The following is a 27,005-nucleotide window of genomic DNA, read 5'->3' as shown; positions in this document are numbered from 1 at the left end:
TCAAGCTTCCAACTCTGGAACGCCTTTATGCATCTTTGCGAGATTTCAGCTGAGCGTGACGAGCTCGTACGATGTCTCTTGGATTTGGATGCCAATGTTCTCGGAGCACTGGCCCTTCCTAACTCAGAGCTGATGCTCTGTCTATGTCCATCGTTCCCTGATGTATCGTCCGAGTCATCACCGCTGTCAGTAAATAACGACCCGCTCGTTACCTCCGATTCTGAAGAAGATGACGAAGTGGATGTTATTTCCCTCCGATACTTTTTCCTGGAACCCTTTCTCAAGTTCACTTCCTTATCGTTCTTCTCACTGCCCAATTTTTGTAAAATTCGGCTAATTCCATCCGTTAGGTTGTTGATCATCTCGTTCTGCTGTTGCAATTGACTCCGCAACTCCTTTATTTCCTCAGAGTTGCGGTCGCTCTGTACTGGTATCTCTTTCTGATTTGATTTCGCTTCCGAAGGCAGAATGCGCAGTTTTTCCTTTTCTCTGGTCAAATCTGACGCTTCTTTCCTTTCCCCCAGCGGCGGAAAATCATATGAGTCCATCAGCGGCAGTTTGGGCTGAGGGCCTCCCGCTGCGTTTGCTGTAATGGTCCGAATGGGGTTCAGTTCCTCATTAATTTCTCCGTCGCTTGCGGCAACTTTCTCCGTCTCGATGTGCTTCTTTTTATGCCCCTTACTGCATGCTCCTTTCATTTTCCACCCTGCCTCTAGGTCTTCGTCCCAGTTTAAGGCGTGTAGAGCTCCTGAGAGGGTTACATCGTCAGGCTGCACATCCTCGTCCAATTCTTTGGACCATGGTGTTCCTAATCGTGGTTGTGCCAAAAGAAGCTTAGCCCGCAATAATCGCTCTTTGCGCACTAAGAGTGGCCCTACCAAGGAGTGTCCTTTACTTGACAACTCATTTTCCACCTCTTCTTCACTCATTTGCTTAATTATTTCAAATTCTGCCTTTACCGCTGAATGCCGTAGCAGTGCCCTCATATCTCTCTGATATCTCGCCAAAAATCCAGTGTCACCCTCCATTGTAAATTAGGAAGAAGAAAATTCTCAACCTATTGAATAATTAAAGGAATTACCCCACCTAACCTAAAATACGCTTACTGCAAAAATTTAATCCTAATCTAAAGATATTTCCCTGTTCTACAGTTATTATAACAAATAGGGTAGAATAAATCAGAATTCTATATTAAAAGCATAACCTAACCTCAAAATTCAAAAATTACAAACTCCACTTCCTCTTTTCAAAGGATCCTCTGCCACTCTGGGGATACGTGGCCACGCACGGAGCTTCCCTCACGCCATTAATAGTAGTTAATCTTAGAAACCGATCGTCCCTCCGCAACTTAACTGGAAACAAGTCGCCTCGGGAATGTTCACAGCTTTCATCCCACCCTCAACGCCAAGCAACCTCTCAAAGCAACCGCACAAACCACATTCAAGTACAAAAGATTGAGTAGAAATTATAATCTCTTATTTACTGCTTCCCTCACAAAGAATTTTAAATTTTTTTATTTCATGAAAATGTATAGCGAAAAAAAAAGGACTAATTTATAAATCAAATAGAAAAATTGTATACCGCTCGCGAAAGAGCTGTACGTAATAACTGGCGCTCGCGCGATGTTAATCACGCATCGTTCCCGCTCACACACACGCTTTGCACACCATGCCGGTATCACTCCGCTCGCTCTCCTTCACACCATTGTTGCCTCGTCAAGGCCGACGCGACGCCATTTTACACTCGCGCCTCATGCGCACTCTCGAAATATAATTGTCACTTTTCTCGCACAACAATAGAAAGGCTGCCCCACGTTGGGCGCCATTTGTGACGCGGTATTTAATTCATAGATAAATTTTCCCCGATACCGAGAGACAAGGGAGGCCGTGACTCTACTTGTTTTGAGGGCGCCAGGCTAGCCGCATGGCTAGCCGCAGAGTCACGCCGCTGGCTGTCACCTGGCCCATCACACTCCTCGTCCCAGGGGAGGGCTCGCTCACCTTTGATGTGCCCCGGGGTGGGCAGCGGCTCTTCAGCTGAAATCACGAGGGACGCAAGGAGGCGCATAAAAATGGACTCCGACGAGTAAACTTCATAAGAACTATTTATTATCACAAGAAAAGGTGTGGGCGCTCCCAAGCAAACATGACGCGCGGTGCCGACGCCTGCTGGGCCACGATGTTGGGTGGCCGCTCGGCGGCAGCCGAAGATGGCCGCCTCGCTGTCGACTGCTGGGTCCCGATGTTCCGGTCGGGGCCTGCGGGGGGCCCACACGGCGAGGTCGGTTGCTGGCACGCGCACCCCCGGTGTTCGCAGGCTGTCGGTGACTCGACGATGATAGCACACGACCTTCTCTCTCGGACATCTCACAACGAACTCTGCTTCCCACGTGTTGGCCGGCACTCTCCGCGCGCGGCGCGCTCCGCTCTTCTTTTTTCTTACATACATTGTCGGCGCCAACAGATAGCGCCCCGCCGTTCTACGGCTCGCGAGAGAGGCGCGCGTATTCGAACTGGGCAAGTGACGCTGCGCCAAGCACAACGTCACAAAATATGAAATTCTTTAAGCAAAAATAGCTCATAGGATAAATGCATTCGGAATAATTTAATCATATGAAATAGGTTATCCTATGGCCTATGGCCTATTAATACGGTTTTAATCAAAATGTGGGCATTGTAAACATTGCAGATGCTTACGGGGTTTCCAATTTTTATTGTATGTTGGAGCAAAACATATTTTATGTTTAGGTGACCAGACTTTGGTTCTGATCCAAGGTTCTGATCACAACTTTCCTATCTATCGTTATGAAACATTCACAATATAACATGAGCCCCTGAATTCTAAGGTTGTTTCTGATTATTCAGTGACGTTGTATTATGAAAGCGGGTCACTTGAACATAGCTTGATGAAGAGTGTGTGGTTCCTAATCTTGGACAGGTTTTCAAGATTAAACAAATGCTTGTATTCAATGCCTCGCTGGCACTTAATGTCACCGAAAATACGTTAAAATGTTTGCATAAAGGATGCGGAAACATAAAAATGACAAGCTTTGGTGGAAAATTCTGTTTTTCCAGAAAAGAATCTCGGCTCAGTTGATTCGAAGATTCGCCGTTTTATATCGCTATTATGAAATACCTACTTTTATATTTCCAAATGAAAAATTTAGTTTTATAACAACTGTTTACTGCCGAGGTCAATTTTTCTGTTCAGGCTGTATGCACAACCGGTGCCGGAATCCATAAATAATTCACACGTCAGCATAAGTAACCAAAAGAATAACAAAGTGCTATCGGATCAGTGATGGGAGGTGATAAATCATAACGCCAACGGATATCGAACTCGGAAACTCGAATCGAAAAAGCCCACTTTGACGTCCTTATCCACATTCATCTAATATCCAAATAAAATATTTAATGAATGCACTGCAAAGGAAAATTACTCAAAAATTGAAACATTTCGCCCACATTAAAGTGCGTGACATTAGAATCTTATGTTGATAATTGGAAATAAGGCAGGATGAAACCACAGAAATATATTTAAATCATACCGATCGCTAGAGAAATGAAAAAGGAATTGAGTAAAAGGGAAGGCCGAGGTGAATTAAATGAAAGAAGTGATGTAAGACATGAAAACCTTGATAGCTGAGGTAACGGAAAATTGAAGAGAATCCAACTGACAGTTGTCTTAGACGCCCCTGCCAACGTTGCGATATCAACGAAAAGGAAAATAATTTAAATCAAAGTGTTATAAGGTTCACTACAACATCAAAATATTCATGTCCGGATACGAAAAAGATAAATATGAGAAGGCCCCCACCTGTAAATCAAAGCTAGACACTCTGCGTGAGAAACTACTGAGATGATCTCATCGCAATACAAATTCGTTGCCATTGACATCCAATTCACCGAAAGAGGGCGAGGGGCGAAGCCATTCACAAACGTCATAAAAATACCCCCAATGACCTCGAATATGATCGGAAACACGCTGTGCGGAATTTTTTTAATGCACGAAAGGTATACGGGGAGGATCATGATCCTTTGGAATTGGAGAACTGGATCTCCAAGCTCCCAACAGTTCCGCAACCGTCGATGAGAAAGCTTCGGCTACCCACCTACGTACAACTCTCTCATTGCACCATAGATCCCTGCTTATGAAGCTGGGTGGTGGTTGGCTGAGCTGCCGACGAGACGAGGAGGGAAAGGCCGTGGGATTTCCCTCAAGATTTTATGTGTTGCCATAGGTCACGCTGGCGACGGTGGGCGAAGGGGGCAGCGGCGTGGTTGGGTGGGAAGGGATGATCCTTCAGGACGAAGACGACGGCCTTATACATCTCCATTCTGGCTCCATAAGTCAGCCTCCCGAAAGCGCTCCTTCCCACCTATTCCCCTCAATTTATTTCGTCGGCCACCTTTTATTTCCCCCATGCCCTTCGCGGCGGGACGTGGAGTGTAAAAAAAATATTTAAAATCCCGTCTTATCTTCCCCCTCATAAGTCCCATGTACATCCTGAGTGGGCCGTGATGAACGGACCAAGGTGTCTTTGTGTGTGTGTGTGTGTGCGTGTGTCTAAGGGGAATCTCAGCAGCCGGCTGCCTGAGTGGGTCTGCTAAGGGCTGAATGGAGGGAGACAGTGCGAGAGAGAAAGAGTTGAAGGGGATCAATCTTAGCGCTGCTTAGAACTCCCTGAATTCACCTCTCCTCCGATAAAAATACTCTTCATTTTCTCACGTCAAATACTTAATAGGTACTCTATGGCTGTTATTTTTTTTACTCATTTTTGACAGTTAACCCAGGAAAGTCACTTAATTTGTATTTATTCGTACCTGTGTGCCATTTGAATACATTGACAATTCTTCATTGCCGCTAAGAGAATTGTGAAGAAACTGTTTTATCTGAGTTCTCATGCCTACTTTGATATTATTCCAAATTTTGAGCCATTTTTGTTTAATATATTGTTAAAGTTCAGTTTATAGATATTTATTACGAAATTTCCATTTTGATCTCTTCTGACATTACATTGCCTCTGCTAATCAACGGCGTAAGTGGAAGAGGGAACGAAATTTCGGTACAAGGACATTCAGTTGTTTTCTGTCTCTCCCTTTGTATACATCCCTTATTGGAATAATGATTTAACTTGAAGAGTCAGAACAAAGGTCAAATTAGCCTATGAAATTACTTATAGGTCCATTTACATCGTGTTTCACGTTATAACCTTTTTAGTTGGCATTATTTCACAATATTGATTCCCTGGAGCCCATTATTACTGATTTCATGATTGTCAATTTTCATTTTCCAACTTTTGCTCAAATGTTTTTTTTTAAAATCTCATCCCAAGGGTAAGGGTCCTCGCAATTCCAGTGGAGTTGGGTTTCTCTCTCCAGATTCTTCATTTGGTATAATGTGCAGAGAGCGCTTCAAATACAGTAATCCGACCCCTAGATGAAGGGTGAATCCATGAATCCCTTGCCGCTTATCCCTAGGAGCATCCGGGGCTCCAACCCTAGGCTTCTCTCCTACGTTCCCCTGCTTCATAAAACCCTAGTTTCCCCCAAAATCCGGACGGGTTATGTGAGTAACAGGTCGGCTACCTAACCCGAAGGTCGAGGGTTTGAATCCCTTGGGGTCAAACAGTAACATAGGTCGGCGGAAGGGACCTCGACCTCCCATTGGTTATCCTGCCTACCTACAGACGAATATTCCCAGCCCGTCAGATAGTCACAGTCAACCTCACTGTCAGACGGTCGTCAATCAAGCATCATAATTGTTAAATCAATCAAATTTGTTGCGCAAATTGAAAAACCAGAAATTTTTACGAGATTGAATTTAAAGTCTGTGAGAAGCTCAACCATAATGAATCCGTAAATATTGTCCGACCAACGCGGAAAGGGTATTTGAGTCAAAATTAGTCTGGTGTGTATTCACCATCTGCCTCATACCCTAGCGGTGGCTTTCAGGGTAATAAAATACTAAAAAAAACCCTCCCAGACTCTACCCCTTATCGAAACTCCGTTTAATTATGGAATTGTCACGGTAAAATTAACCCCCGGGTTGGAAAATATCTGACCAAGCCACTGTGCTCAAATTTTAAATTAACTATACGAGATACTTAAGGAACAAAATCACAAAAAATGATTTTTTTTAAATGCTTCGAGGATTGGAGAAAATGTTGGCACAAGTGTATAATATCTAGTGGGGATTACTTTGAAGGGCACAAAATAGATATTAATGAAGAAATAAACAGTTTTTGAAAAAACGCAAAATTCGTGGTACTTTTTGAACAGACTTAGTAAATATATTTTAATGTAAACAATGCATCGCTGGTCGACGAATATGTGTGTGGAGTGAAATAACATAAGGTTTGAGATCCAAACGGGTTTGAAAAAGGGGGAAAAATGTATATCACTTCATTGATTCCCGCTCTTGGGACTGTGATCGTAAAATATGCGAGAGAAAAACTAATATTTCACTCTCTCCGTTATACAGTATTATTGATTATGTGTTGGCCTTGTAGTACGATGTGGTGTACTTCTGGGATATGGTCTTTAAATTAGCCAGTAAAATCTTACAATCGATGCATTTGCAATAGACTCCATCCTGCTCCTACCTCGAGAACCAAGTGATTTGCATCTTAATTGCGATACGATAATGTGACGATTTGTATTCCTTCCGCAAATTGGATAGATTTTTTTCTGTTATCCTTAAGGTTACGCTCATAAGAAGTCAGTTTATTATGAACGTAACCATTCTGGAGCAGCTCGTAGAGTTTCTCATGGCTTCATGGGCCAATTGAGACGTCCGTTTAATCTAACAAAAACTCACAATATCTCATATATATTATTAATAATAATAAACGCGGCTTAAAATCGCCCACTCGAGCAAATCAAATAAGTTACACGACGAAAAATTAACGAGTGAATGGATTTGCACTCCACACCATCTATACATTTGACCTAATTTTTCCATCACGGCATTGACTGACCCACTTGACATTTTTTTGCCAGCCTGATACCTCTTTCCTTCCCTGAACCATGGAAATTCACAAGGGAGTGTCCCAATTGGGTCGGAATGGGGGGATTTTGAAATATCCGTCACTCCCCGCCGTGGATACCGGGTGTCACTGAGCCGAGGGTGGGAGAGCGTCGCTCGCACGTACTCCGACCGGGGTCTGGATGTAGCGAAATTGGGGAAGCGCGCACGTACATGAAATACGGAGACGATGAAACGCCGCTGCTGCTTGGACGGAGACGTAGTAATCCCCCTCCCCGCGTTCATGACACCCGTCCAGAACTCTCCGAATCACGTGGTGAGGCAGGTCAGTGTCGCTGGCCCTCAACCGCTGCCCCCCTCCCCTGCAGAAGCGGGTGGTCCCTACTCTTCCTACACTCCGTTACTCTCTGTCCGCGCTCGGCGGAGTAGGTGAATTTTCGAGCCCGAGGAGACCGGTTGCCTCAAACATCTATCCATCCTACTACTCATCACCCACCCCCACCCTCCCGCACCCCCCGATAATCCGTCGAGGAACCGGAGGAACTCGGATGCTGGGCAACGCGATCGAAAGCTTCACGCAGAAGCACGCACGGGTGTGTATCCCTCGCATAGAATGACCGACTTCAGATGCGCGGATTTTCTAGCGTAGGCACTCAACGTAGGCGGACACTCCTTGATCCAATTTAATCTCGGAAACGACAACGGGGCGACGTTGAACGAAGCACAGTGGGAGGCAGGAGATGAGCTCCACGCTCGTTCTCCTTCACAGTCCTCGGATCAGAGCGTTCGTTCATTTCGTCATTCATTAAAATCCTCAACTCCCAAGCAGCTAGGCTTACCTGAAAATCACAACATGGGATAAATGCCTACGTCGTTACGCGATGGAGTTATGTGCATATTAACATCAGAGTTGGGGATACTGAGAGGGGTTGAAATGCATGAAACCTGAAATATCTTATTATTCTGTTTTTTTTCATGAACGGTAATAGATGGTTGATAATCTGCTTTAATCACTGATGCTATACTGATGTGGAACAAATTAAGTCTAAGAAATACCCTTGAATTATTTTTTACACGAATGGAAGTGAAAACAAATATAATTTTTCAACCATCAAGTATCTTATCATGAAAGAAATTTTATTCTGTAGCTATTTATTATTAATTTGATTATTTATTGTTTGATATTTATTCCTTTACATTGGTTACACACCTAGTATCTGCATTAAATTTGCGAGCTCGAATTCTTTCCGAAAATCCCTATTATTGCTTGTGTTAACAATAATGCCTAACTCTAAGACGGTGGCGGGAACATCTCTATTTATATTTCTAACATTGAATGAATGTATGCGTTTGTGAAATATATTCATCGTTTGTCCTACTAGGTCTACCTTCTTCAGTCACAAATCACGTTATAATCAGTGAAAGAAAAGGATATATTTTAGTTTTAATTTAACTATGGGTATTACGGTTAAAATCTATCTGAAAATAGGAAGGACTATAGAAAGCCTTATAGGCTTTCTGAAGTAATTAGATCCAAGCAAGATAGAGTAACATATGTGATGATTTTACTCAGAGATTATAAAAAAGCTTTTTATGTGAAATATCATACTTTTTTGCTGAGTTGCTAGGAAGTTATGAAGTCAGAGGTTTTTTATATTCGTTAATATATTGGGTTTAGCACTGTATTGGATATTATTCTGGTTAAGGCAAAAATTATGATAGAGATGCTACTATGATCAACGTGGGATTGTTTTAAGGGTTCACTTTAGGACCAATGCGATTCTCTAGAAAGAAAAAGGCTAAGCTAAACATTAAAATAGGAGGGCAAAACCTAGAGCAGGTAGAATAGTTTACGTATCTGGGAAGTGTTTTGGACCAACAGGGTCAAAGTAGTAGGGACGTAAGGAGAAGAATTGCGCTAGACAAAGAGGCTTTCACAAGGAAGAGGGAGTTGATGACAGGGACGTTGAGTAAGGATGTTAAGAAAAGACTCGTAAAAACTTTGATATGGAGCGTAGCTATGTACGGTGCGGAAACGTGGTCATTGAAGCAGGAGGATCGAGGTAAATTTGAGGCTTTTGAAATGTGGGTGTGGAGAAGAATGGAGAAGGTGAAGTGGACAGAGAAGAAAACAAATGAGGAAGTACTTGGTATGGTGGGCGAAGAGAGGGGTTTGTTGGGAGAAATCCTATGGAGGCAGGAAAAGTGGCTGAAGGGGGTATTGACCGGCAGCGGGATGTTGAAGACTGTAATTGATTGGAGAATGTTAGGCAAACGAAGAAAGGGGAGGAACAGGATAGGGATGTTGGACGGGATGAAGGGAGGAAGAAAGTACTCAGAGTTGAAGAGGGACCTGATGTAGAGTGGGATGTTGTGTTTTGCTAGGGGTCACAAATTATTTAATTGGTAATTATGTCCATCCAAAAACCTACCTTAACCAGTAGATTATCTAATTATAATTGTGTTTATATTCAAGACTAACGAAAATAAATGGTTATAATTTCATTCTGTACGCACATGATACTGTCCTTATATCAAGGCATGTCCAATTTAGCGTAGTCGTGCAGAGAGATTCAAATAACGTTATGAAGTGGTCCCATAAATAATAATATATAACGATAAAACCTTTCATGCAACCTCTAGTATTAAATCACACTTTCACGAATGCCTCCAAGCAACACGTGATTTTTGGTATATTTGCATGCCTGGTATTTTGCAACTGTATCATGCACGGTGTTTTTTTCAACTGATATCTGGGTATGTTCGGGTTCGATAATTGATATAAAAAATTCAGTTCAGTTATCATTTATGTAAATTAAATATTAAATAAAAGATCTATAGTCTAAGTGTTGCTACATTTAGGTTACATTAAGAGTACTCGTAGATACAATAATAATGATGGGAATTGGTGTACGTATTTGAAAGCCTTTGTAGCTATGGCCTTACTGTGTAGGTTTTCATGCGGGGCAAAAAGTTTTAAAAGGATCAAAGTAAACCAGAGAAAGGGACTAAAAATTATTTTAGCGAATTTTAAATTCAATTTTAAAATGTCAAATTCAATGAAAAATTCACCATCCATTAATTCATGGCTTTTGGGTGTTTTAAAGAAATTGCACGTAAAAGAGGAAATTGGAGATATGATGGACGCATTCATCAACAGTCCAATGAAATGCCAACAAGTTAAGCTAATTCATTCGCTTTCTTCGTACACTCAGTAAAATAAATTAATTTAGTGTGTTTTTAATTAACATATGTCTTGTATGAATGCTTCCACAGGAATCTACAGAAAATCCATGCAGTTGTCGAACTTACCAACCTCTAATTAGAATCTCCACGATCCTTTTTCGTTTCTTTGCCGACAGTTGGTGGCATCGATGTTTAAGGAGTAAAATCTTAACCTTACTTGGATATCGAAAACTTTATGTGTAATTCAAGTATCAGCACCAAAGAAATAAAGGCCATGATGCCATTACACTGATCGGTAAACTTTGGGGGAAACCCATTTATCTCACGGCTAGAAGCTTGTTTTTTGCTGAGCACATTTATTTCCCTTTTAATTTCGCGAATCAATTCTACTGGACTCTTGTTCTTTCCTTTCTAGAAAGTTATAGGAGAGATCCAACTTTCACCTTTCCCCGAATGCTAAGAAAACTACTTGTTTTTCCAATAGTTGAAGGGAATAAATTTCATTTAAATAAATATTGGTTTTATTCTCTTTTAGATGTTGGAGAGCTGAATTTTTCAAAATAAATATTGAAATGATACTACTAAAATAATTTGGGGAGAGGAATTGAATTTTTCAAATTACATTTTCCCCTACATTCATTAAATTTAGGAAGTTCTGCTATTTTTTTTAAACAGTCACATAATTACTTCCGAATTAGGTCAACCAGGAATGGTGGTATAGATAAAAAAGAAAAAATGAGTTAAATGGTACTCAAGTGATGATAAATTACATTTAAAAATAACCATTTAGCATCAATAATCATTTTTCAAATAATAGGCTTGAACAATTACTGTAAATTCACACGTACTTTTGAAATTGGTAGGTCTGATTACCTTGGTAAATAACATGATTTACTTGATGTTTTAATTCAAGAGCTGGTACATGAATTCTATGTTGTAGCGTGATACCGTGCTGACTTTGGAATGCATCGTGCGGTTTTTGCATTATCTGTGGTAGACTCGAAAGTCCCATTGCCTCCTACCACAGCAACCAGCCAAACTAATGACTTACGCAGGCATAGATGCAATCCCTTTTCGTCTCTCCTGTGAATGTAGGTTTCAAAAAGCACCAAAACTTGATCGCCGTCAAATGACGTGGCCACGTAAGGAATTATTTCTTGGCCTTGTCAACTCCAAGGACTATTTCGTGCGAATTTTCCTTTTCGTACGTATTTTCCTTAGACTATTGTGAACTTTAAAAATCGGCTCTCATAATTTTCTTGGCTCTTCTCGCTTCCGTCCCTCCTGAGTGCTCTCACCTTGTTTTTGTGATCGAACGAAAACTTCCACGTGAGTCATACACCGCCCGATCTCTTCCTATATCGGTTTTCGAAGCTGAACCGCGAGTGCCCCCTACTTCTCTTCTTCCGAAACCCAAATCGCTTCCCTCTACTACTTTGCCGTCCCATTTTGTCTCTCTTCCTGCGGCGGAACTTTTTCGTACCGCAAGAGGTCCCCGAGCATTTGCGTTCGCGGACGCCTGTCGTTTGCGGTGAGGGCTACGGCCCGACGGGGGGGAGGGGGGTTAAGCGGTAGAGATAACTGGGGGGGGGGGAGGGTGGATGGAGAGAGGGTGAGGAGGAGGACACGGGATACCTCCCCAACAGCTCGTCAATATTGAAGTTCGCGACGAGCCGCTTCGTTTTATACTGCCCGTCAGTTTTCTTTGGCGCCGAGAGGTAATAAAAGAATGAAAAAAATGGGGGAGGATAAATCCTCGCGGCGGGATGTCGCCGTGTGTGGGGGGAAGAGGGAAGCAGAGGGACGTTTTTTAGCACGGGCCGTTTCCACGGTGACGACGAAGGGAAATAAATAAAAAAAAAGAAATGAGTGAGTGCGTTTCGTACTCTCTTCCCTATTGCGAAATGCATGCTGGGATCTGTGTCGTCTATCTGACGACCTGACATCGGTGCATCCAGCCCACTTCTCCTCCACCGATTCTTGGGCTCTTTGGGGAGACATGTTGTGCGGAGGGGCTTAAAATTTCTGCAAAATCGCTGACGGCAGTCGGGACACGAGTGCGCAATTGGATTATTCCTCCCGTTCGTTCGCCTACTTCTTATCGCTCTCCTATTAACTGCACATATCCACGCGTTTGAGACGACGTTTCCGCTTTCCACTCCGACTCGCGAGCTTAGTTACGTCGGGTGAAGGTGGGAGCGTTCACCCAGGAGGTTGCGACGGCTAAGCTTAAAAAGTCCATATTTTCGTGCCAAGCGCACAGGGCTTGAAGTGGATATTTTCATTTGTTTTAGCGTAAAATGTAACCATAGTAGGTTGAATTAAGCGCGTAGGTTGTTGTAAACATGGGCAAAACCTTAAAGTCAATTAAATGGCAACAACTAAAGCTGAATAGAAATTTTAAGACAATGCATTTACGTTGGTTTTAATGATATTCAGGGGAGTGGGGTAAATTTTAATTTATCTCTGCCTTAATTAACCAATTTACTCAATAGAAGGAAGAGCTCATCAGTATGAACTGTAATATTCCATAAACGTTCCTAAATATTGTTTCTCACGCATTCCATTTGTCAAAGCTTAAAAACGTGTTTAATTCAATTAATTAACATTTCGGTTTGAGTGCGTGAGTAACGACTAAATTTGTTTATTTTTTCCACGTATTTGTCTCCGCTGATAATCATTCAACTGCACTTTATTCATTTAATTTCTTGCTCTTTCTATATTTATTACTAACGCTACTACAAGACTCCGCTCCTCTATCATTCCAAATTGTTTACGAAACGACACCCTTTAGTAGGTTGAGTACCATAGTTTGCAGAATTTCATTTGAAATTTCGTATTTCATCGCGCATTTCTATTAAAAAGCACTAACTTTACGATGTACTTTTCAATATTTTAATGTATTTTCAACCGGTTTGCCGGGATAAATTTTAATGGGAAGCCAACATGTAAGGCACTTGAACTAATCTTTACTTTCACCAATTCACTTGTAAAGGTCGTTAAAACCCTAAAATGTATTTATTTTATGAGATTCCTATGTTTATTTTCGTGGTATAGCACTCAACCCTGTGAACTTTCATCTTGAGGAATAAGATAAAAATTATAAAATGCACCAAAAAAAAAGACTTACAAGCTTATTTATTAGATTAGTTACCTATGGGTATATTATCAGCTCGTAAGACATATTTTTGCTTGAAAAAGCACGTATTTCATCAAGTTGTCCTTTTTATAAGATCACATTAAAAGCACTCACTTAAATTCACTCAATATTTCGTTTAAGTTCATCTTCCTCTTTGCATTATAATTTTTAAAATATAAAATTTTAAGAATTTTATGAATTTCACGCCGATCCATAATTTCAAATTTTATTTTTATTTATTTAAATGGGCCTATAAAACTGATTTGTGGAGAGAGAAATTTTTGTTTTGATTTTAAGACGAGCATTAAAAAGTTTCAATTTAATATTTTTAACATTATTTAAACGTTTCCATGCACACATGTAACTGCAACTCGGCAGTATAAAATTTAAAAGAAATTATATTAAAAATGACTAGCTACCAACCACAGCAAACAATCCGAAGGTTAGTTTCATCTTGTACTAGACTCAACGGTATGAGAAATTCACACGGTGAATGGGGTCACGAGTTCCTTTCCCATGGCCGTCCATGGTTTCACAGAAATATCGTGTCCCCAAAGAATCAAATATTGTTAGTTTAACTGTTGGTGCCCGGTGACTTGACCCGGAAACGAACCCTGATCCTCAGGTCAGTAAATCAGCGCTTTACAAACTTGAATACCATTTCCCCATAAATCTAATAAGGTAATTTAAGCTAATAAGGTAATAATTTAACTAATCTTGTTAAACTCTGCATCTTTCTAGCGTTTATATTCTAAAAACTGACACGAAATCACTGCCAAATATATATCGTCATTTCATTTCAGCACAGCGATAGGGAATGGAGAATCCTAAATCCAAATTAAGATAATCTGGGGGTATGAATTCCAACATGTTTTCTTCATAAAATTGTTTTAGTTTTATATCAACGCATTTTTAGTGAATTAATTTAATTAATGACAGTTAAATTTGCATTAATTATGCAATTTACGTATGATTTCACTCAGCAAGCGAACTTTTAAATATAGTTGTGCAACTTAGCTGGATTAGAAGTGTTCTATACAATCATGCGTGGTATTTCATCAACGAATCCTCCTCTCTCCATAGTTTTCCACTTCAATTTGTGAGCGTTGATGGTAAAAAAATATTTATGCCTGCAGTTTCTGTTATATTTAATTTACTCTAAAGCATACTTAGTTTGGGCTTCATCCTTTAATTCCACACTCCTGATTGTTAAAATTAAGCGATGTTTACTAGTGATCAAAAGAGAATAATATTGATTGATTCGTCAGAAGCGGATGCAATGTAATCAAGTCGAGTCTTTTTGAGTGCAATTCCGTAAGTTATTTCGAAATCCTTTTTCAAAGAGGTTAAATTAAAGTGAAATATGATGATTCTCATCTGCGCCATTTTGCGAAATAAAAGCACTGCAAATAAATCAAATTTCCCGTGATGTCTATACGTGACGACGTGACAAACCATTGATAATCATTGTGTTTCTTTCAAAGTGTCTGGTTCAATAAATAGATTTCAATAGAAAATTAACCTCTTTTAATTAGAGCTTTGTCGACGCTGACGAAAATATATCTCAGGTTGAAGCTAAGTTTCATTCTAGCAATTTTGTCGTTGTTTATAATGCGGTCGCGAACAGCGTCTCTTGCAAGTATTAGTCTTCACCTTTTTCTCCTAAACGTCAGTCTACTTAAGTTTGCTTTAGAAAACTATACTTGTCGTGAATAAAATAGTTTCGGTAGATACATCCAAACGTCCAGCTTTGTTTAACATTCTTTGATCCGAAGCGCAAATCCACGCATTTAGCACAATACGCATTACGATGGTAATTTGTTTCGTACGATTATGATGGTAATTCCTCATAATAATATTATCGTTATTTTTTGCCAGTTTTAACTCGTAATGCTTCCGTTTGAAATATTATCTTTTTAATTTTACGGTAGCGACCGAATATTTGATGCTCCTTGGAGGTTTGTTAGTTGATAGTTATTTGCATGATTACAAGTTGAAAGGGTTTTTGCGTGAATGTATAAGCCACTGTGGGTGTAGGTTTGCATGGATGTGTTGATTTTGTATGTGGTTTAGTTAGGGTGGTGACCTAATACCCCCCGCCCCACGCCCTTTTGGTAGCTTCTAGTCGGTCGGTATATTTAACGACTTTCTCTCTCGAAATGGTTAAATAAACACTCAGACAGACGTTTATCCTTGCTGATGGCTGACGAGTCGACTCTCAAAATTCTTCACGTGACAGTGCTTCAGTGAATGTGTGAGGGCACGGAAGAGGGGGAGGATTTTTCTCAATCCGCGCGTCTCTCTCTCTTCTCCCCACTCCGACCCTGAAATGTCATTATCGAATGGATCACACTCTACCATCTGCGGCTCCCGAAAGTGCGATGTCCCTCACTTGCCAGCAATACGTCCTTCGCGACCCCGGGAAACGGGGGATGCAAGAGCGGGGGCCCGCTTCCTTCCCTTTTCGCATGATGGCTCATTTGGGGAGCGCATTTCCTCGCTCTTCCCGGACGATGGGCGAGTCGACGGCACTTTGCGGCCATTCACACGCCATGAGCCTCGCTCGTATTGACGCGGGATGCCTCATAGCACGAGGCCACTCTCTCTGTCTGGGGAGGAGGGAGGTTTTATAGAGTTCCATCTGCCACAAAATCTTACGTCCCAAGATACTATGCAGTACGATAATGGGTGGTTGGGAGTGCCTTGAAGGGAAAATGGTGCTTGGACATATCGCCCCGAGCTTATGTTGCTCATCCTCAACTTTACGTAGCATCCTCCTATGAATTTCTCATGATATGCGTGCGATCAAGCAGAAAACTGCAAGAAAACGCGCGGATAATATCGGAAAAAATAACTTTATATTTTGCGTAAAAGGCTTCATTTGCTTTTAAAATTCCAATCACCTCACTTCACAATTTTTCTGAGTAAACGACAGAAAATAGTGACTTAAAAAATGTGCATAATTTCCTTCATTGCTCTAATTTCGTAAAAGAGGTTCCTTTAAATGATCTCTTCATTACTTGAAAAGACGGGCCAAAATTTACATATTTACTTCGCAGCATTGATCCCGTGCAAATTCACGTTTACAAAAAAATATGAATGCTGGCGTTCAAAGCAGAATATTAAACAGTTACAGTAGGGCTTGAGAAACACTGAAGAGGAAGTGCAGCCGTGGAAAAATGGGACGATTTCAACTGATATCTTAATAAAGAAACGAAAATAATGGAGGCGTTTGAAGCAATAAGAGAACGGGCGAAGTGAAGGAAAATACGTAGGAGGAAAGAAAGAGAGTAAGAAGGTATTGAGAGATATTTTTTCAACAACAAGGCGTTAGAACTTCCAGCTACGTTCTTACCCGAGAGGTTACGGTAGGAAGCAAAAGAGAGACGTACCCTTATATTTGCCACATCTGACCCCGTGTCACTTAACGAAATGTTTCCTCCACCTACTAAGGAAAGGTATATTTTTAGAAGTATTAGCAATTGGTTTTGTACCACCAGGCAGATAGATAAAATACCAGTAAGAATGAGACCTTTAACCATAGGTTCTTCATTTCGTCCAAATCAAAAGATATAAGTTCGAAACTCATTGCTAAGAAAGTTACAGAGATGCTAAATAACGTAACTAATACAAACAGAAATAAACCTAAACGAATGACCAAAACGGGTTTACACTTGAACTTTTTGCGTAACAGTGAACTGACTAGGTAGGTGAATATGACACCTGAATTGATTTTTATCAATCATAGCCATACGTCATCCGGTCAAATGCAAAGATAATCGAAAATACGGAAAAATACTATATACTAGAAATGATGTTGCTTAGTCAGAGTTTTTTTTTAATTCGTAAAAACACCTATCTTCAACCATTCAAGAATGTTACCAGTCAATGTGGAATAATAATCCGCGATGCATATGCTGTTTCGGTTACCCATGTAAACCATAATGAATAGAAATGCAAAAAAACCTACGTGTCATGTTTCTTAAAGGTCAAACTATTTTCCTGAATACAGTATATAGGATACTAGAAACATTTCCAGGGACGAACATATACCTTCATTTATGGTGCACGCTTATTTTCCAAACGCAGTTCATGAATGGCGACTCGTATTTACTTCGTGAATTACGTGAGTTTAAAAAAAAACATCGCTGTCTCGTTCACGGTGACGAATTGCTTACAGTGATTCTTGCCAAAAAATCCAGATTTTGCCTTAATTCACAGACGAAACCTTTTTATCCCACGTGGTTCGTTACACCGAAACACCGTTGATGAATGCCAAATGAATTCGTACTGTGTCTTGTGTTTGAGCAGAGTGGCTTATGAACCTTAAGACATCATATCATAGAATGGTTATTGAGGAATACATTCAAAGAATAAAACATTGATAGATTGGCCTTATATTTTTAGTAAGAATTCAACTTAATTCACTGAATTCCTTGCGTCATTATATTAAAACTATAGGTGGTTAACCTAACTTATTTTTGAAAATATTCAGTTTTCTTCAGCTCTTTGGGTTTGAGTCTTATTGTTTCATTGTAAGATGGAGACATCAATCCCGATTGAATGAACCATTAGGAAGATTGGATTTGAATCGAACTAAACAAAACGCTGGCAATATTTTTGTAATTAATGAAAATTATTAAGGGTTCACTGGATTATTCGCAAGATGGCTGATAAAATACTCAATAAAGTAAAGTGGTGGTTTGGTTTCTAAGTACATAGTTGCTTACAGATACAGAGATTTCACTTTTTTCATGGGATTAGGATCCAAGACAATGCGAGTAAAACGCCTGCAGTTAGGCAAACCTTCGTGCATATTGACATCGGTCGAATTGGGGCGTTGCTGATGACGTCAACTCATTAACGAGCGCTGTCCGTAATATTTTACTGTAATGGTATCCAGGGTAAGGCACTCATAATGACAAGGTATTAATTGGGGAGTAGTTTTGAGTAACCATTTTTCTTTCAACTACCTGTATACCAATTTTCTACTCCTATATCCTTTCTGCTACCAGTCACCGCATGGCTAGTGTTTAATTCGAAGCTGTTCTACTGAGTGTTACTTAAAGTAATAAACGTTGTTTTAAAAACTTACATTTATTATTTAGTGTAAATTTAAGCAATGAGTCGATGATTCTTTGAATCAATGCCTTTAGGAAGCAATAGTCATGTGGTTATGGAGCTAATTAATTGGCAAATTGGTTGGCTTATTATATATATAATACAATAATATAAATAATCATTACATACTATATATACACATGAATACACTCAGATATATATATATATATATATATATATATATTTATATATATATATTTATATATATTTATATATATATTTATATATAAATCTGAGTGCATTTATGTGTTTAATTTTTGACCATTTTCTTCGAAATAGCGATTTGTAGATAATCTCTTCCAGAGATTATCTACAAATATTATCAAATTTTAGATAAACTTGTATCCATTCACTTAGTCACTTCATCAATGCCGGACTAAAATAAACGGTTTTACTTTCGTTGTTAATTCAGTAGAATTAGATCGTGCAACCCATGCGATACCATAGGTCAATAAATGCAAAACTCTGGATAGATTACTTGTTGATATCCATGCTTGACTGGAACCATCGATTGTGGGAAAATCTGTTTACCCTCATTGCCTTAATTAAACCCGTTATAACAATATGAATGCTGCTAGGTATCATGCACCACTATACCAAGAAGAATATCGAGACTTCTATTCAGGAGAAGCATATTATGGCCATTAAGTTGGCAAACCCTAATTGAGTTTTTATTACTCTTGTCAAAATGAAATAAACGAAGTGTATGATAAGCGTTTCAAAGTATTACAATATCAACGGATGTGACAGTATTACTTCAAGGGCCTTTTAAATTAAATGCCACTCTTGATTAAACATGACTAATTGCTTAAAGTGTATATTTTTTGTTTACATTAATTAAATGTTGTTTGCGCTTAAGGAAAGGGCATTTTATCAAAGTTAACATACTTGGAAAGACCCAGAGGTACCTAGAAATAGCTATTAATGGCTGGTAATTTGAAAAATATTACTGTATTAGAAAGTACGCAATCTATAAAGCATATGTTTCAAGTTTGAAGACGCCACGTTGTTTAGTATTTGTTTTGCAGCCATCAATAGTGAACGTTTTCAGTGAATTTGTGAAAATGGAGAAAATTGGTCATCGTTGTGTGATACAATACTTTCTTTTGTAAGGCCTCAGCCCATCCAATATAAAAAGAAAGCTGTACAGGATTTTACTCTGGGTGAGTCTGCTCATTTGTTTATTACAGTAAAATATTGGGTAGCGGAGTTAAAACGAGGCCATACGAGCTGTCAAGACGAGCTCATTGGTCGACCAAATGAGGTGATGACTTCAGAAACGGTGACGAAAATCCATAAAGTGATTCTGAATGATCGTCGACTGAAAGTGCGCGAGCTAACAGACATAGTAGGCATTTCAAAAAGTGCGGTACATCGCATATTAACTAAGAAATTGGACATGAGAAAACTGTGTGCAAGATTATTGCCGCGTTTGCTCACAGTCGTGCAAAACCAGTGTCGTGAAGATGTTTCAATTGAGTGTTTAGCAAAGTTTCACAACAACAAAGAAGAAATTTTACGCCGTTTTATATCCATGGATGAAACATGGGTCCAATACTTCACACCCAAGACAAAAGAACAATCAAAACAATGGATTCAAAAGGGAGAACCGCCTCCAAAGAAGGCAAAGACCGTTTCATCTGCAGGCAATGCCATGGCGTCGGTTTTCTGGGATGCGTGAGGGATAATTTTCATGGTCAATCTTGAAAAAGGAAAAACTATCAACGACGAGTATAATGCGAACTTATTGCAACGTCTGAGCGAAAAAAATGAATTAAAATCGGCGGCATTTGGCTGAGAAAAAAATGTTGTCTCACCAAGACCATGCACCAGCTCACAAGTCCGTTATTGCTATGGCCAAAATTCATGAATTAAAGTTTGAATTGCTACCTTATGCACCCTATTCGCCAGATTTAGCCTTCCCGGATTATTTTTATTTCGCAAACCTGAAAATATGGCTCGGTGGTAAAAGATCTTCCAACCGCGAACAAGTGATGTTCCAAGTTAATGGCTATTTTGAGGAATAAGACAGTTCTTATTATAAAAAGGATATCGAACTTATTAAACATCCCTGATAAAAGTGTATAGAGCTGAAAGGAGGTTATGTTGAAAAATAAATACATTTTTATTCCAAAACATTTGTGTTTTCTTTGTTGGGTCGGGTACTTTTGGGATTATCCTCGTATTAAGAAATACTGTTAGGGCGGGAGAAATGTTTTCGTCAACGTTCCACGCTGTGGTTAGAGAATCCACACAAATGAAGCGTCGTTGGGATTCCTCAATTCGCCCACACTTTGTTCGAAATGACAATTGCGTCCGACAGCGCTAAGAGCGTGGAAACAAATTTTTTTTAATACACACCCGAAAACATTTAATTTGTCCGCGATGCGCGATATTTCTTTTCCCCTCCCACATTCCGATCCGGAGTGCTCGATCCACTCTCGCACTAATGCGCCGTGGATAAAGTTTTGGGGGCCAAGAGATATAAGGAAATGAATATATATATATATATATATATTCATTTCCTTTTATACATATATATATATATATATATATATATATATATATATATATATATATATATATATATATATATATATATATATATATATATAAAGATCTCAGCCGAGTCACGCCTGACGTAGCGTTGGCAATTCTTTTCCATCGACGGCTTCACGATATTCTTTTTTTCCTCCCTTTCCTTCCCTGCCTGCGTTCTTTTCCCCCTCCTCCTACTCCTCCCCTCATCACTGTCATGTAGCAGTCGCATTTTTTCCGAATTATTATTTTTTTGGTCTCCTCCTCCCCCGTAATTTATTCCTCAAATTTTGAGTTTTTCGACCAGGTTTTACCAAAGCCGTATATAGGCCGGCCACAGACAGACGCAGACACACCCATACACACACACACACACACATGAACACACGCACGCGTACACAAACATGAGGAATCCCCACCCACCCAGACAAATTTCCCGGAATAAAAAAATGAAGGAACTGGTATGCGAAAAAAAATGCGGAACCAGAAAAAAAAGATGATTGCGTTCGGATGAGGTAGGAAGAGAGGGGGAGGGTGGGTGGTTTTTGAGGAGGGCAGAAAGGATAGAAAGAGGATCCCGCAGCGTTATTGAACCACCGACGACGCGTTACTCCATTTTTTTTCTCCTCATCCTCTCCTTCTACTATTCACTCGGGATGAGGCAGTGGGTTGGGGCGGGTTACGAGTTCGGAGTTTGGGCGGGGGGGGGGGGGAGAAAGGTTTTTTTTTTAGTTTAACAGTCGAAAGGAGGAGGAGGGCTTGAAGGATCGACCCGCAAAGAAGGGGGCTGGGGAGGAAGAGGTAACCGATGGGGTGGGGGAGGGGGCAAAGGAGTGGGATCCATCGGCATCCATCGGCAAAATGAGTTTTTTGACTTCATTTTTTTTTTTGGGATGTCCGATTAACCGTCCAGACTTCATTAAAATAAGGCTTCTGGTGCCGAAGAGTGAACCCCTGAGCCTTCTCCCTTTCAAGCCCTACCCTCACGCAACGTACGCCCTGCCCGCGGTGTGATGGCCCGGGGGTAGGGATAGGACAGAGGGTTTTGGGAAGGAGGGGGGGGTGAGCAGTGGGTAAGCGCGCGACCGCCACCCCTCCCTCCACTGAGCTCAATTATCTCTCCCGTAATGATGAAGCGACCTCGTAGGTCTCCTTCGATCGCTTTTAGCTCGGTCGTTTGTAACATAAAAAAAGAAACGATTCCCCTATTTTGATATTCCTTCCTCTCGTGCACCGGGAAAGAGGTCCGGAGAGGGATTGATGCGATCAGTCGATTAGGGTATTGTCCAATTCGGATTCTCTTTATCGTCCCAACATCTTCGTTATCATATTGATCGCGTCATTGTTTCATATAGCGATCGCCAAGTGACATTTGTCTCTGAGCCTCGTACGTAATGCTAATGCTCTTTTTCATTGGGAAACTACGGAAGCTAGCCCGAGCTTCGGTTGATGTCTAATCTCCTACATATAACTCTATTGAGGCAGTGTATGTTTGCTTGTTTGTTTTTATGTGACATAGCGTTTCTGTGGCGTGAATAAACTTCCGTCAGTTGGCGTGTTTTTTTTATCCGTCCTCGATTCTTGCGTGGAAGAGCGCGGGTGTTCTATTGTAATTATGATCCGACCCCATCGGCGTCAAGGTGGTGTGATGGGGGAAAGAGCGGCAGGAGGGAACTATGGGGGTAGGAACAGGAGTAGGTGGGGGTGAGGGGACAATAGGAGATCGGAGAGGAGGGGGGAATGAAAAGCACTTTGGCAGCTGCCTCCTTCGCCGTAGGGGGGGAGGGGAGGGGGTTAATCATTCTTGAGCCGGGCCCTATCGTACGTACGATGCAATATACCTGTGCCAAACGGAGTGCGCAATTTATCACGAAATTCAATAGGCGCCCAAACGGCATGTTCAGACGCATTCATCAAACAAAAATATACTGGGGTGATAAAGAAAATAATTAGTCGAACGAAAAATTTATCTCTGTGCGGGAACACAAAACATGCTGCTTGGCCGCTAGTTTTGTAATGAAAAAATGGATCATAACATGACCATCCAAAAATGAAAAAGTAAGAATCCGCCGTAATATTCAATTTAATTATGGTGTAGAGCTCGGGAGACCGAATTACTTTCTTTTTTTTAAGGATCGTCATCCAGAAAATCACGAGTCGCTTTGAATATAATTGCATAGAGTACATCTTATGGAAATCGATCACCATCAACAAGTTAATTTTCTGAAACAACCGATTTTGATCATCTTTTGAGAGGAAATAAGTGACCAGGGTCTGAAAAGTTTCCGACCTCAAACTGAAGAGGGCAGCATTCTTCAACAAAATTTGAGGAATGTGTTTAAGTATGTGTCGAAAGGAACTCGCTAAAATGTCAGCCATTTTGAGCAGTTACTGTTTGACAATCGTAAAATTTTTATTTCAATACAAAAATTGACGAATAGCTCTTTAAATTTTACACTGGTTCTTTTTTCGCACAAAACACATATTGCGTTATAGGAATTTAGAATATTTTTTTTATTAATCTATTTTGATGACTTTTTTAAGGAATAAAACATTTACGTGAAATGAGGAACACAATGTATTTTTCCGCTGTTCTTTGAATTTCAGGAAAAGTTGAAAAATGCATTCTTCTCCATTCCCTTAATACAAACTTCCAAAAGGTTGAACATGAAACAATAAAATACAATTAAACACTTCTCTGCGGCTAGAAATTTAATGTATGAAGCGCACGGGTGGTATTGGTTATTTGGAAGCTTCCAAGTCGGTTTTATTGTAGTTATGAGCTGATCTCGTTAACTACGAAAACCCACGAGAATGAACCAAAGACCTGTGTAAACCAATACTAAAGTTGCCCAAAAAACAGCTTTAAACGTAATCATAACAATAATTTACTGTATTGAATGAATATAATTTTAAATTAAAATAGGCAATTGATTTTGAAAACCAAAGTTAATTTAACAATCTTTACCAATTCGTAGAACATTTCTTAAACTTAAGATATATGATTATTAATTCAAGAAGTGAGTCCTGAGACCGATATACTAGTGAAATTGGGTTTCACTTCGTGGTCAGTGGTAATTAAAATGAAAAGAACGATTGACATTTTGCACACAGAGAATTATTATATTGAACGAAGTTTCGAAACTCCACACGTATATTGAGCTAATAATTTATTTCTCGTCATTAATACTAAATGTTTTTAATACTTAAGAGCTATCTCAAGAGGTTAAAGGGAGGGTTTAGGAAAAGTAGATGGAGAAGCGAAGGTAATAATTGAGTTCAGGGAGTAATGGGGACGTCAATCGTAGAAACATCAAAGTGTGAGGGCTCTAATGGTCCTTGGGGGTCAGGAGAATCAGGAAAACATTTAGTGTACTTTTAGATGAAATATCACATTTATCTGAAGAGTACATTACTGATCTTTGTCCGACGTGTGTAAAACTTTGTCTATAAAAAACTATGACTACCAACCTCATTCAAAATTTCAGGGAAAAGGCTCGAGGAGGAAAAGCAGTCTTTGTAAGAAGTTCAAATCTGAATTTTCCACATTGAATATAAAATTTCCTCTTTATATGTAGAATTTAAACATTATAATTATTGTTGGAGTTTAAATCATAAACGCAGCACTTGTCCATTCATTTTATGCTAGCTGAACAACAGTTTGACTGCTGCATTTGCGTAATATGTATTAGAATATGTCGGAGTTGTCTCCTTAGCACGAGTAAAGGTATATATTAATGTATAATAGGTTATAATTGTTTACCAATAAATGGTAGAGTTCATGAATTAGAGAGTCTTCAAAGGGGACCTTGGGGCGGATGTTATGTACTACTGGGTAGGAAAGCGGGAGCAAAATATCAATTTCCCGATTAATTCTAAACAAATTTAGCGAAAATTCTAAATACGGGAGGTGTTTTCGTTCTCAGCCTAGCTACTTTCAATTTGATGCTATCCATTTTTATAATTATTCTCCATCAAAATGAAATGATTATCTCAAAGTAAGGTTTTAGCTCACTCTTTTTTGTGCACCAATATTTTCCTCGACAATTCATCGGATTATTTTCAATACTCTCGGAAGGTACTTAGCTCAATTAATGTTTTCATTGATTGACACTGTTCTAAATTATTTTGTTGGTAATGGAAATGATAAAAATTTTAATACAGGCTTCAAAATTCAGTATTAAATTATTAAGAAGAATAAAACTTTGGATATAAGCTTGTTTTTCTACGATAGAGGAAAGAAAATGAAAAATATGCACATGCGACACTTAAAGTGTTTAAAGAAGTACTTAATTTAGTAAAGAAGTACTTTGAACTGTTCCTTGAAGTTTTTAAACTTTTGGGGAATTGTATTCTATTGCTTTCATTCATAATTTCTCGTTCCAGTCTCCTTTCCCGCTCACCGCATTGGTGGAGGTTTTGTTTTGGACCGAGGGTTTTTAACCCACAGATCTCCCCCCATCCATTTACCTCGTCATCGTTCCAGGACGTGTTTCGAATGCTGACTCCGGGAGGCGGCGGCTACGGAGAGCCCCAGGGTGAGGAGACGGCGGGCGGAGATCGGGGGACTGACTGCAAGGGGCGGCGAGGAGAGGCGGAGCGGTGTGGCCTTCGAGGAGACGAGTAGCCGCCTCAGGAATCCGTCTGAGGGCCACCGATGCAAGTCCTGACCACCACCGGCATACGTGTGTCTGCTGGCGGCCGTGGAAGAAAGAGCGACCCGTCATCTTTTAAGAATTTTATTCCGTTTGCTTTTTTTAATCAATCCTTATTAGTTTGTTCATTTAATGGAAACGAGGGCGAAGATGGAAAAAGTACATAGGGAGTTTTAATCGGAAAATTTCTGTGCACAAAGTTCGAACGCAAAGATTATTGTACTCATATAGGCGTCAGGACTGTCCGTTGAGATGGGAGATTTTATTTTTTCCGATATTTTATTATAGTCAGATTTGTTATCGCTTCCATTTCTTATATGGCATTTATTTCTTAGGTTTTTATATCATAAAGAGTCTAATAAATTATTATTTAAGGTAATTATTGGTTGGTTCCAGTAGTATTATGGGCTGTGTGTCCTAGGCAGCAGCTCAATGAATAACTAAACCAACGCAAACTGCGTTTGATTGCAATATTTCCTTTGTTCCCTTAAAACTTTTTTTTCCTAATAAAAATGTTACTTGATGAGGCAGTGCAAATGTGTCCTCGAGCGTCGACAGTTTATGGATTATTCAAACATCGGCTCTCCCTATATCGCTTGTATTCATTCACTGTGAATATACATTTGGAAACCTTACGGACATGCCTGAGGCTTACAAACAATACACGGTCGAAATTTCAATATTCTCAAACGTATGTCATGCCTTCATCACTATTTTAGTGAACCACTGACTGGACTCTGAGAAAAATGTTTTTAAAACATAAAGAGAGTTAGATTTGTAGTTATTATTCATTGCGGTTGTGGGGAGGGTGCTTTATTGGTATTCACTCGCCTGTATAATAAGGACATTCTGTGACTAAGGTTTACTCAGGAATTATCCGGGGTGAAGTTTTATGTGCTGTATGGCCTTCTCTGCCGGTCTATCCACGTAAAGGGTGTGCTAGAGCTTCGCTATGCTTACGCTCACAAAAGAGAAATATGTTTAAAAGTGTCGTGGACTACTATACAGTAGCAATGACCTGTATATATATATATATATATATATATATATATATATATATATATATATATATATATATATATAAATATATAAAAACACAGATGTAGATTTTTAGAATATAGAGACACAAAGAAAGGACACTCACAATTTGTTAACAAATTGTGAGTGTCCTTTCTTTGTGTCTCTATATTCTAAAAATCTACATCTGTGTTTTTATATATTTGTGCGTCGCCGAAGAGCGTTCCATTTCGAAGATATTATATATATATATATATATATATATATATGTATATATATATATATATATATATATATATATATATATATATATATATATATATATAGCTTGGTACAGGGGATTACTCTTACCGAGAAGAAAG

General features: G+C 39.6%; 1 protein-coding gene across 1 annotated transcript in view; it reads left to right on the top strand.

The window, feature by feature from the left end:
- The window catches only part of LOC139694009 (5-oxoprolinase), a 236,140-nt gene extending 209,508 nt beyond the window's left edge, over positions 1–26,632 (top strand). The window contains exon 21 of the mRNA XM_071592398.1: positions 25,458–26,632. Coding sequence (XP_071448499.1) covers positions 25,458–25,598 — 141 coding nt within the window. The 3' untranslated portion in view covers positions 25,599–26,632. The remainder of the gene's footprint in view (positions 1–25,457) is intronic.
- Positions 26,633–27,005: the final 373 nt, after the last annotated feature.

The sequence above is a fragment of the Hetaerina americana genome, unplaced genomic scaffold, assembly GCF_022747635.1.
Source record: "Hetaerina americana unplaced genomic scaffold, ioHetAmer1.1.p SCAF_5, whole genome shotgun sequence".
Taxonomy (NCBI): Eukaryota; Metazoa; Arthropoda; class Insecta; order Odonata; family Calopterygidae; genus Hetaerina; species Hetaerina americana.
The sequence above is the reverse complement of the archived record's forward strand: the minus strand, read 5'-3'. Positions and strand labels throughout refer to the sequence as shown.